A 12,250-nucleotide genomic window follows, 5' to 3' on the forward strand; every position below is an offset into this window, starting at 1 on the left:
AAAAAGAGGAAAACTAGCTCAGGATAACTCAACAACAAAAAGTTTAACACCTTAGACCCACAACTTACCCCTACTGTTCCAGTTTTTAATTTGAATTTGCTTCCTCCTTTCATGGCACCAAACAGAGGCAATGTAAGCTTTTTAGCTTTGTTTTGTGCATCTGCAGTCTGACTTTCAGCCCTAAGAAGAAAGAATAATTATATATATCTATTCCAGTAAGGCCAAGGTTTTATCTAAAAACATCAAGACACAGTCAAAGAAACTTCTGGCAAAACAAAAATTGCCACAAGATGAACATCTAAGCATACACCAATAAGAAAGAGATATTCAGGCCAACAAAGCGTTGTCAGAGACAGAGAGCTATTAAGGGTAAGCTGAGGCTGCTACCTTGGTCTAGTAATTTGCAACATGCTATATGACTTCACATTCAGAAAATGATGCCCACAGTACAAAGGGCCCTGGCAAAGGAGAAAATATAAGCATGACCCCATCCCCACTAAGAGGCAGGAGATGGATTCATGGTTTAAAGCCCCATTTTCCACCAACCTCTGAAGAGGACTCACAGTGCCTTACTTACCTGGAGTACACACTTACCACAACCACACAAAACAGCTCTGAGCACAGAAGTTAAAAAAAAAAAAAAAAAAAGTGGTGTGTGGGTAGGGGGCAGGAGGCAGGATATCCTGTATGGTGAGTAATAATAAAGACATAATGGGAGACCCTGCAACTGGTGAGCTTGTCAACAGTCTCATTGGCTGGACATAGTTATGAAAGCTAAGCCCACTAGGGTCAAGCTGAGAAAGAGCAAAAAGAGACTGCAGAATTTAGAAAAGGATGGGGAAAAAAGAGCAGAGCAAAAACAAAAAGGATGGCAGTTGAGCTGACAAGAAACTCAGAGAGTAGTCAGAGGTAACAATGACAAAGTAGCATGAGGAGACAGAGGGAAGAAAGCCCTATGCTTTCTTCACACTGACCACAGGACAGCCCTGCATTCTGGAATATAAGGACAGCACCAGCACTCCTGACTCACAGTGACCATCAGCAAAGTGACTATCCTTTTCCACCCTGAAGCCCCAGTTGCCACTACTGCCTTCTTTCACTTAAATTGTACCCTTCAGTGGGGCTCTTGGGCTTATCCTCACCTCCTTTCTCTCTACCAGAGACAGACCCATCGCCTTGCTAAGGCCACCAGAAGAATGCTGGTTGCCTGGCCTTAAAGACTCTTTGCCAAATTATGATGCTTCACAGCCCCTCCCCACAGGCCTCATGAAGGTCCTAGCATAGAAAGACAAAGGTAACAGCAGCACGGATATTTTTCAACTCCACTAAACCGCTTGGCTGGCCTGGAAGATATGCAAAGACACCCAAAGGAGATGAAAAAGCAGAAGATGGGATCAAAATCAAGAGGTGCTCGTGGTTGACAGAGGAGATGTTAGGTGGAAAGTTCAGAAGTTCAACACTCAAGCGAGCAGAGGAGGAATAAGATACATGGCATCTGAAGGCCAATATCTAAAGTAGGAAAGGGAGGAGAAACTAGGCAGATCCAGAGAGAGCAGGAGGGGAGGCTCTGGAGGAAACTGATAGATGTGGTCTAGCTCAGAACACCCCACCAGGCTGACTTATCAAGTTAAAGGATTACAGAGCTGGAATTAAAACTCACTTTTACCCTGGACTATGCCTCCTGAGTATTACCTATTCTCCCCGAAAAAGATGTTTCAAATAGTTGCTCATGTAATAACGGAAACAGTAAAAATTATGACAATGATGACAACAATAATACATATATGCCATCACTTTGTTAAACACTGTTCATTTAATCTTTGCAACATCATTACTTTTAATTTATAGATGAAGAAAGCAAAGATCAAAGAAGTTACATAACTTGCCTCAAAATGCCCAAAAAGTAATTGATGGAGCCGAGAATGAAACCCATGAAGTCTAACTCCTGTGCTAACCTGCCTCCTCATTATTGGTAAGGTAACTCAAATATCACTTGGGCTGAACAGACTTTTGTGGACTGATCACTATATTAAATATCCAAACTACACATAAATCTTTGAGTAAACCTGCTAGTAATTTGGGGATAAATTTTCTGTACAGATGATCAACGGCTCCAGAAACATTTTCTCTCTACATTTCTATAAGAAGTGCCTCTCAGTACCTAGACACTCTTCTCTGCAATGCCTCCAGCATCAAGTTACAGGTTTTGTACACAGGGGTGAGGGGCTGAATAAAAGCTTACTGACAAACTAAAGCAGCACTGTCTTCAGAATTTCCTGAAATGACAGAAATGTTCTGTATCTGCACTGTCCAATACAGGAGCCATGAGCCACATGTGGCTATTGAGCACTTGAAATGTGGCTAGTGTGACTGAGGAACTGAATTTTTAATTTTATTTAATTTTAACATCACATGTGACTCCTGGGTGCTGTACTAGACAGCACAGATCTAAAGAAAATAAGAAACTTTTTATAGTTAACTACCTTCATAAGGGAGTGAACCCACCTAGGCAGTACCACTTTTTGAGATGCCCACCTGGATTGTGCTCATTGGGGGTTACTTATTTCTACAACAACCTACTCAACCTTTTCAAAGGTTTCAAACTTGCTGAGATGATACAGAACAAAATTTTAAAATATTGTCAAAATGGAAAGATTGGCACTCCCTCTCTTTCTCTCTCTCTCACAAACATACACACGCTCACAAATACTAGCCAAGTCTGGGAAAAATTATTCTCAAAATCTTATTTGCAAATTACTCAAAAATCTTCTGGATGTCTGCAATGGATTTGGGTTAATCTCTTCCAATAACTTCCCCAAAATCAAAGTTAACAATAAAATCAACCTCAGGGATTACACTTTCTCCCCCTTTAAAGGAAGAAATTACACTTTTAAAAAAGTACTTAAAGGGCTGGCCTGGTGGCCTAGTGGTTAAGTTCAGCACGCTCTGCTTCAGCAGCCTGGGTTCAGTTCCTGGGCACGGAGCTACACCACTTGTTGGCAGCCATGCTGTGGTGGCGACCCACATACAAAATAGAGGAAGACTGGCACAGATTGTTAGCTCAGGGCGAATCTTCCTCAAGCCAAAAGAGGAAGACTGGTAACAGATGTTAGCTCAGGGCAAATCTTCCTCAGAAAAAAAAAAAAGGAAAGAAAAAAGTATTTAAATATATTATTGTCAACTGGTTCTTAGGAATGACAGATACAAGCATTAAAATGACAATCTGCGTTCATATCTTTTCATCTGTGGTTTTAAAATCATAGATAAAAAATGGTATACATTGTAGTATTTGTATTTCTCTTATTATGAGCAACACTGAGTATCTTTTTATATAGTTAAGAGCTATTTGTACTTCTTTTTCAGTGGGCTGTCAGTTGATATCCTTTGCCCATTTTTCTCTTTGGTGGATGGTTGTCTACTTATCATTTACAGGTCTTTATATATTAGGGAAATTAGCCTTTTGTGCATGTTGCTCTTTCGAAAAGTTTATTTTGCACTAAAAGATTAAGTAAAAACTTCAGGGCTGGCCCCACGGCACAGTGGTTAATTTTGGCATGCTCCACTTCAGCAGCCCGGGTTCATGGGTCTGGATCCCAGGTGTGGACCTATACCACTCATCAGCCATGCTGTGGTGGCAACCCACATACAAAATAGAGGAAGACTGGCACAAACGTTAGCTCAGGGTGAATCTTCCTCAAGCAAAAAGAAGAAGATCAGCAACAGATATTAGCTCAGGGCAAATCTTCCTCAACAACAACAACAAAAGGATGATTTTGGGGCCAGCCTGGTGGTGTAGTGGTTGGGTCAGCATGTTCTGCTTCGGCAGCCTGGGTTCACAGGTTCGGATCCCAGGTGCAGACCTACACTGCTTATCCAGCCATGCTGTGGCAGTGACCCACGTACAAAATAGAGGAAGACTGGCACAAATGTTAGCTCAGGGCTAATCTTCCTCAAGCAAAAAGAGGAAGATTAGCAACAGGTGTTACCTCAGGGCCAATCTTCCTCACCAAAAAAAAAAAAAAAATTCAGAGCCTTCCAGTGAAACAGAAATCAATATAGTTTTCTCTAAAAATCCTGTAGCAGTCTATACTTCACAAATGAAATGGGTTTTTAGTCACAAATGAAATGGGTTTAGTTATGAAACCACTGCCTTCTGTGCTTTAAAGCATTTCTTATATTCTATTTTTATTCAAAAATGATTAAGAAAACAAAGATAGAATTCAAAATGTGATCTATGCAAAAATGCTTATTTAAAATTCCAAGTATAACTAAGACTTACTTTTTTAGTTCTGGAATCTCTGCTGGCTTTACAATTTTTATCAACCCTTTAAGTCTCTGTTGTTCTTTCCTCAGTTCAAAAGTTCTCAGGTGAAGTTTCTTCCGGGACACACCATCTAACGCACTCCCTGATTTCATTTCTGACATGAACGCATCTAAAGAGTCCTGAGATGACGACTCTGATAGAGCTGCCCAAGAAAGGGATAATACGTGTTTAGAAGATGGCCCTAAATATTCTAAAATTCAGCCAAAGTTTCCATAGAAAAGTCACTAACACAAAGCTAGACAGAGGACATTTACTGACATTAGGAATAAGGACGGGTTATAGCTGGGAGACTTTGCCTCAATGGCTTCACTCCCCTCATCTATTAAAAAAGAGGTTACACCAAACAATTTATAAAGTTCTTTCTAGTTCGAAAACGCTTTGTTGCTCCTTAGAAAGGCTCCATATTCCGCATGATACATCTTATTAACCAATGTAGCCTCAGTGCCTAGCATAGTGCACTAGATATGGCAGATGCTCAATAAATATTTGTTTAATGATTCATTACATTACCTTTGCTTGAGGCTTTCAGTCTCTCAGAAATTTCAGAGAGTTCCCTTTCAGCATCATTTAACTTTGCAACCTGTAACACCCGAATTAAGAGTTAGCAAATGCTTTTCTTCTTTCAAAATATGGTAGTTTTCCTTATCTTCCTTCTCTTATTTTCACTATTGTTACAAGTTTTAAGAGGATTAATTCAGAAGTCCAGTTAAACCTGCTCCTTATGGAGTTAAGATTTTTCATTTGTTTATTTCATTCTAATTGAACTAATTTCTGATTAAAGAACTCAGAATTACACAGAATGAATGTACGGAATACAGACTTTATTTTACTCAAAAGAAAGACCTCAAGGCATTTGTTTTCAGTGAAGAATCGAAAGGATTAATGTTGGGTAGTTTTAAGCTCTGAATACTACTTAATATAGTGAAAACACATACCACCTTACGATAATTTCATGAAGGATTTACAGTTTAAGAGTACCACCAAACTATACTCCTCAAAATTCCTTTCATGATTCCTGATGCAAGAAGCCTAAAGTCAATTTCACCTCAGAATGTCCCAATTTGGAGCTTTCTCCTCTTTTTTGAGGGGGTAACATCATATCCAAAGAATGCTCATTAAGGGATCAATATCCACCTAAAGGTGCTTAGAGTCTCCAGCAGCAAGCCAAACTTTTCTCCAACTTGGATAAGACTAGTTGTTTGTTACCACCAAATTTACAGATCACAAAAGTTATACTTCAGTACCAGATTTCAATGCCACTACTTTTAAATTTTTAATTGTAACACAAATTTAAACAATACATTATTTTATTAAAAATATTAAACCACTCCTGCTACTTCTATAAATAAAACTTGCCAATGATTCAAAGGTCTCTGGCTTCTCTTCAATCTTTCCAGCCTTCTTCATTCGGTTCAGACGCTTCTTTTCAACCAGGCCAGTCCGATCAAGAAACGTGTCATCATCACTATCATAAAAGTCTTCATCTTCCCAGTTCTTGGCTTTCCTTTTCCGAGATACTAGAGGTAGATAAAATAAGTGATAACGAAGTATGTTTAAAAAAAAAGAAAGAAGGCAAGTAGGCAAGCAGCTTAAAATATCATCAATTACTGAAAGAGAGAATCAACAAGCTGCCAAACTACATATAAAAATAAAGGGCTAAACCTTGAAGACATTATGCTAAGTGAAATAAGCCAGACACAAAAGGACACATATTGCATGATTCCACTTATATCAGGTACCTAGAGTAGTCCAATTCATGGAGACAGAAAGTAGAACAGTGGTTACCAGCGACTAGGGGGAGGAAGAATGGGAAGTTAGTGTTTATTGGATACAAAGGTTCAGTATGGGATGATGAAAAAGTTCCGAGATGGATGATAGTTATGGTTGCTCAACAATGTGAACGTATTTAATGCCACCGAACAGCACACTTAAAAATGCTTACAATGGTAAATTTTATGTTACGTATATTTTATCAAAATAGAAAATTTAAAACAAGGGGTTAATTTATTTAATGAACAAAAACCTCTCAAAAATCAATGAGCGAAAAAGGAGAAAGATAAATGATGAAAAGGCCAATAATCCAAAAGAAAATTTAAGAAAGAATAATAAAAAGTTACAGAAAAGAAATACAAATGCCCACAAACATTTGAAAAGATGTTAAACTTTTTTTAACAATTAAAAAAATACAAATTAAAATAATGAGATATCACTTCTCACCTATTAGACTAGAAAAACCATTAAAAGATTAACAATGCCCAATTTGACAAGGGGATGGGGAAAGGAACTGTCAAACAACTGGTGAGAATGTACATTGATACAATCTTTTTGATGCTCAATCTTACAACATCTGTCAACATGTAATTGATCCAACAAAATGTAATTGATCCAACAAGCTACTTATAGTAATTTATCCTACAGATATCAATGCAACATTGTTCGTAACAGTGAAAATCTGGAAAACCTATCAACAGGGTACTATGGTAGCCATTACTTTTTTGTCTACCCTACATCATCTTATTCCCCTTCTTCTGGTAAAAGTACCCCCTTTCCTCTAGAGAACTCCTCCCCACTTCCATCTGAATTAGGGGTAATCGTGTGACCAAGGCCAGATCAATCCTTCCCTCATATTTATATTCAGATACAGGAGAAAAGAGGCTCTGTTTCCGAGGAGGTTATTCAAGAGGGAAGATATAAATCCAGGGCTGTAAGCAGCCAGCTTTTCTGCATGGGGTAAAATTTGTCTGCAAAATAAAACCATGCCCTGATGAGACAAGCTCACTCACAGATACACACACACAGCTTATCTGAGCTTATATGTGTCCTGGTGATACTGAGTTCTGGTTTGGTAGCACTAAGTTCTGATTCCAGAACTTGAGGCCCTGGTTCATGCAGTTCTTCCTTCAATCCTGTGAGCTACTCTTCCCACCTTCCAGAGCCAATAACCTTTCCCCCTAAGCTAGTTTGAATTTGGTTTCTATTATTTGCAACCAAAATATTCCTTATTAATATAAACCTGATAATTTCCAGTTAAGATGCTACACTGAACATACATATCTAATTTTGACTCTCTTCCCATACCCTACTAAAACTGCAGGAAAGCGATCTTTTTTAAAAGACACTAATCTAGAAGGACAAGGAGAATAGGAGAGGTGACACAACACCAAATTTTTGGAAATTAGAAAGCAGATAGATGAGTTGAAATTAACATAGCAGAACTAAAAAAGATGAATCCTAAAACAACAGTGGGGAAAGCTGAGAACCACTCTGATTAGACTACAGAATCCTCAAAAGGATGTGGAAGCAGAGATAGATAGCCATGATTTAAAAAAAGGAAAACTGAGTAAAAGCTGTTGAGAAACAGATCCTCCCCCCTACTCACTTCCTTCCCACCCCTAGAAAAAATAGAGGGGTTAATCTCTAGAAAAGGTAACACAGAAAGTCTTTGGACTGTGGGTTGACCAGTACAGCTGAGGGCATGGCTACTATATGCTAAAACCAGCAGGGTCCTGAGAGAGCAGGGTGCTGACACCCCGTTCAGCCATCTTCCACCACTTAGCTCTATGAGTGCTGGCAGCCAGTCCCCTCCTTTCATGCAGGGGACTGAAAGAGTCCTTTCTAGGGAATCTTGCCAGCAGAAGAGGAAAAACCTAAGGATACCTGCATGAGGAGTTACCCAACAAAAGGCCACCCACATCATTCTATAGCATTGCTCAAAGTTAACAAGCCTCACCTATATATTCCAAGCTGTCAATCACCTTTTGTGTCCCGAGATAAGAATATACAACCAAGGACTACACAACACCTAAGAAAAATCTCTAACATGCAGGATAGAGACCAAACAAAAAGAAAAAGCAACCTGGAGAAAACAGATTAGCAAAGAGACGAGAATCCATTAAACAATAACAAGATATTATGTTTTAAAAAGAAATACTCAAAGTACAAAAATGAGCTTTGGAAATTAAAATCTCAATAGCAAAATAGAAAGATAAAGTTGCAGAAATCTCCCAGAAAGAACAAAAAGGCAAGAGATAGAAAAGAGAAGGAAAAAAAAGACAGGAAACTTAGATGGTCAATCCAAGAGGTTCAATATCTAAATAACAAAATTCCAGAGAGAAGAGAGAAAACAGAGGGATGAAATGCTTAATGGCATAATTCCAGAAATGTTCCTGTACTGTCAAGATTTCCAGATCAAAAGGATCCAACAAATACCAGAAAATGAGTGAAAACAGACCCATAGAAAGGTACATGATAGTTAAGTTTCAGAAACTTGGGAACAAACGGACATTCTTACAAACTTCTAACGAGCATTGGAGAAAAAAGATGACATACAATAGATCAGGAATCTGAACAGTTAAGGAGGCCAAAGCAACACTAGATGTAAGATGATAAGAGCAATACCTTCAAAGTTGTGAAGGAAAATTATTTCCAATTTAGAATTCTAGTCCCAGCCAAACATTAACCAAGAGTAAAGCAAGAATAATTATGCTTTTAGAATGGAGGGTTTAATAAAGTTTACTTGTTATACAGCCTTTCTCAGAATCCACGAGAGCATGTCCACCAAAACGAGACAGTAGACCAAGAAAAATGAAAGATGTGAAATCCATTGAAAACTATCATCATCCATGCCCTCTATTGTTGTGTCAGCTTTTAACCTGCTAAAACTACAGAAGGTGTGCTCTACTAAAACAATGGAATAAATCAAGAAATATGAGAATCGAGAAACAGAAAATCCAACCCTGGAGAAACACAAAGGAAATCTCAAGAATGACAGCAAAATGAAGTCCCAGATGACAGTTCTGCAGCAGGGTTAGAGAGCAGGAAGCCCTAAAAAAAAAAGAATAGTGGGGGCCAGCCCAGTGGTGCAGTGGTCAAGTGTGCACATTCTGCTTCGGCGTCCTGGGGTTCGAGGGTTTGGATGCCAGGTGTGGACAGGGCACTGCTTGGCAAGCCATGCTGTGGTAGGCGTCCCACATATAAAGTGGAGGAGGATGAGCAGAGATGTTAGCTCAGGGCCAGACTTCCTCAGCAAAAAGAGGAGGATTGGTAGCAGATGTTAGCTCAGGGCTGATCTTCCTCAAAAAAAAAAAAAAAAAAAAGAGAGAGAGAGAATAGTGCTCCTTGGAGAAGTGTCTCCCAAAAAATCACAAGTGATAAATTACCTAACGTGAATGACCATATAGAAAAATACACTGAAAGGCTATTGAAAGGTGTGGGAAGAACGAGCAAGAGGGACCAAAAAAAATACCCCCAAAAAATCAAACACATGAAAAACAAACAGTTATTAACTTTAGGAAAAACAAGGAGATAAAACTGCTCAGTTGTGACCAACATTCTGCATAAGCATAATCATGTAAATACTAAATAACTAATTTAACAGAGTCAATAGATAACATTTAAAATAAGTGACACAAGAGGCTGGCTCAGTGGCATAGTGGTTAAGTTTGCACACTCTGCTTTGGCGGCCTTGAGTTCACAGGTTTGGATCCCAGGCCCAGACCCACACACTGCTCATCAAGCCATGCTGTGGCAGCATCCAATATATAAAATGGAGGAAGACTGGCACAGATGTTAGCTCAGGGACAATCTTCCTCACCAAACAAAACAAAAAACAAAACAAAAAAAACCCAGGAGGGCTCAAAATATAATAGTATACTCTTGTTTTTTAGAAATATGGATATTTTTAAAAGCTGGAAAAAATAATTGAAAGAGTTAAAAGCCTTCTAAGGATGAAGACTGGGGAGGGGCAGCATAAGGAACAAGTATATTTAGTGTTAAGCCTTTAGTAATTTTAAACTACACATAAATTACTTTGCTATAATAAAAATTAATTTTAGAGTAAATAAAAACATAAGCCTTATTAATAAATGATGGCATAACCAGAGTTTTTTTTAAATGCAATGATATGGATAATATCCATGATAGAGTCTCATGTTAAATAAGTCACAAAACAGTCTAAGTAATATAACTGCATTTGTATACGCGTATCTGTTTTTTGTTAAAGGATCTAGTTCTGAACACACATCCACATGCACAGAAAATGTCTGTTTATAAATAAACAATGGCTACCTTAGGCTATTGAGATAGGGAATTTTTTCTTGTCACTTCATAGAATTTTGTACAATTCACATTTCCCCCTAAAAAAGGTCTTGTTACCTTTTGTACTAAATTTTCCTTCTTTCTTTCTTTCTTTTTTTTTTAATGAAAAAACATACTCACCTGCCTCCTGCCGCAGCAATCCCAAAGTATCTAGGATTCGACAAGCTTCCAGTGAGCACTGGATCATTGCTTCTTTTTTCTTTCCTGAGTGAATGGCCTCAGCCACCAGCTGTTTTCCAGTTGAATCATCCACAGGTAATCTGCATCAGTTTGGAGGGAATTATAGCACAGCACTAAGCTCCAATTCTCATGAAAAAAACTAACATGCTGTGACAATAGTCATGTTTTTTAATCTCTCAGTTCATTTTGTTCCATCTTGCCAAGGTGAGACGTCAAATCTTTTCCTTCCCTCTTACTGATCCCACCCCACCCCTCAACAATGTGTTACTAAACCATCAAGGCCCGAATTCAGGAATAGTCTAAAATTAAGGCTAAAGTTACTCTTTGGGTCATTGTCTATAATCGTAAATTAAACCTGAAATTGGCCACTTTCCAGAAATGGACATTTATGAGAAAAGAACATACCTCACCCTACAGAGCCAAGTGCTATGTCCCTGTTCATCAAATTCATACTCTAACTCTTCTCCTGTGGGAGGAAGAAAGACCAAACAATATTAATAGCATCTGAAAATTATTAAGTGATACAAAGAAAAAAGAGAGCAGAGGTTAAATAAGAATATCAAGTTTCCATACCAAATTGAATACTAAATTTCAAAGCATTTCACTTCTCATTCCTAGGGATTATGATCTGATAATAAAATTAGGATGAGCCTGAGGCAAAGAAAAGCAAACTCAGATCAAAACAATCAACTCTCTACTCAGAGCTTTGACCACTGTACAGTAGCTTTCACACTTTTTCTAAGTTGTACACTTAAGTTGTTAATTCGTCACAGTTGCCTGGTATTTAGAAATATAAATGTTAAGTGCAGAACACAACCAGTTCATATATATATTCACACACACACACACACAGATGCTCTCTCAAAATATCTCTACTAAAACTATTCTCTGTGGAAACATTGTTTAATCATATAAAATGAAAATCCATGTCAAGAATTACAAAAGATCAAGTGAATTAGAAACAAAAAATTACAAGAAGTTGGGTCAATCTCTCCACTACCCAAGTCTAGGATCTTCTGAGAAGAATGAGACAAGTCAGGAAAAGTACTTCCTTTTTTCCAAAATGGGGAGAAAGACTGACAAGATTTTTACTACTTTCAAAATAAACCTGAAGCAACTGACCACAAGGGCAAGAACTAAACAAGGAGGAGAGCAGATAAAATACAGTATTTGCATATCTGAAGATCTAGAAAACAACACTGCTGTGGATACATTTTACTGGCAGCATCAGAATCTATTTACATACCTTCTCGGTCAAAAAAACCTTGGAGAGCCTTTTTGGGATCCTTTATATAAAAGGCCTCTCTTTCCTGCTGAAACTCTAAGACAATGGGGTTCTCTTCAGCCTCATCCTCTACAGCATCTTCTCCTACAGGATATGGGAAAGAAAGAAAAGACAATCAGACACAAGAAGAGCCTTTCTGAAAGACACCCATTATTCTTTCAGGCTGCATAAACATAGTTATCGGTCATGAAAAGAAAGGGATGGGGCTGGAAAGGTCAACCATAAAACCACCAGTAAGAACATCTTCAGGTTTTCTCAATTGTGTGACAAGTTAAAACTTGTTTTCATGGACCTTATTTTTTTTCCATCACTATATTTTAAAAGCAAAATTACCTACCATACTCTCTACAGAAAAAAAATCTAAG

The 12,250-nt window shown here is 38.1% G+C and overlaps 1 protein-coding gene across 2 annotated transcripts in view; it reads right to left on the minus strand.

Annotated features, from left to right (window-relative positions):
- The window catches only part of SLC4A1AP (solute carrier family 4 member 1 adaptor protein), a 28,056-nt gene that overhangs the window by 13,308 nt on the left and 2,498 nt on the right, over positions 1–12,250 (minus strand). For both annotated transcript variants that reach the window (XM_044772141.2, XM_014850390.3), the window contains exons 3-9: positions 11,847–11,969; positions 11,006–11,066; positions 10,541–10,680; positions 5,681–5,841; positions 4,835–4,904; positions 4,280–4,466; positions 69–180 (exon numbers count right to left, since the gene is read on the minus strand). In XM_044772141.2, coding sequence (XP_044628076.1) covers positions 69–180; positions 4,280–4,466; positions 4,835–4,904; positions 5,681–5,841; positions 10,541–10,680; positions 11,006–11,066; positions 11,847–11,969 — 854 coding nt within the window. The remainder of the gene's footprint in view (positions 1–68; positions 181–4,279; positions 4,467–4,834; positions 4,905–5,680; positions 5,842–10,540; positions 10,681–11,005; positions 11,067–11,846; positions 11,970–12,250) is intronic.

This window comes from Equus asinus, chromosome 6, assembly GCF_041296235.1.
Source record: "Equus asinus isolate D_3611 breed Donkey chromosome 6, EquAss-T2T_v2, whole genome shotgun sequence".
Lineage (NCBI taxonomy): Eukaryota > Metazoa > Chordata > Mammalia > Perissodactyla > Equidae > Equus > Equus asinus.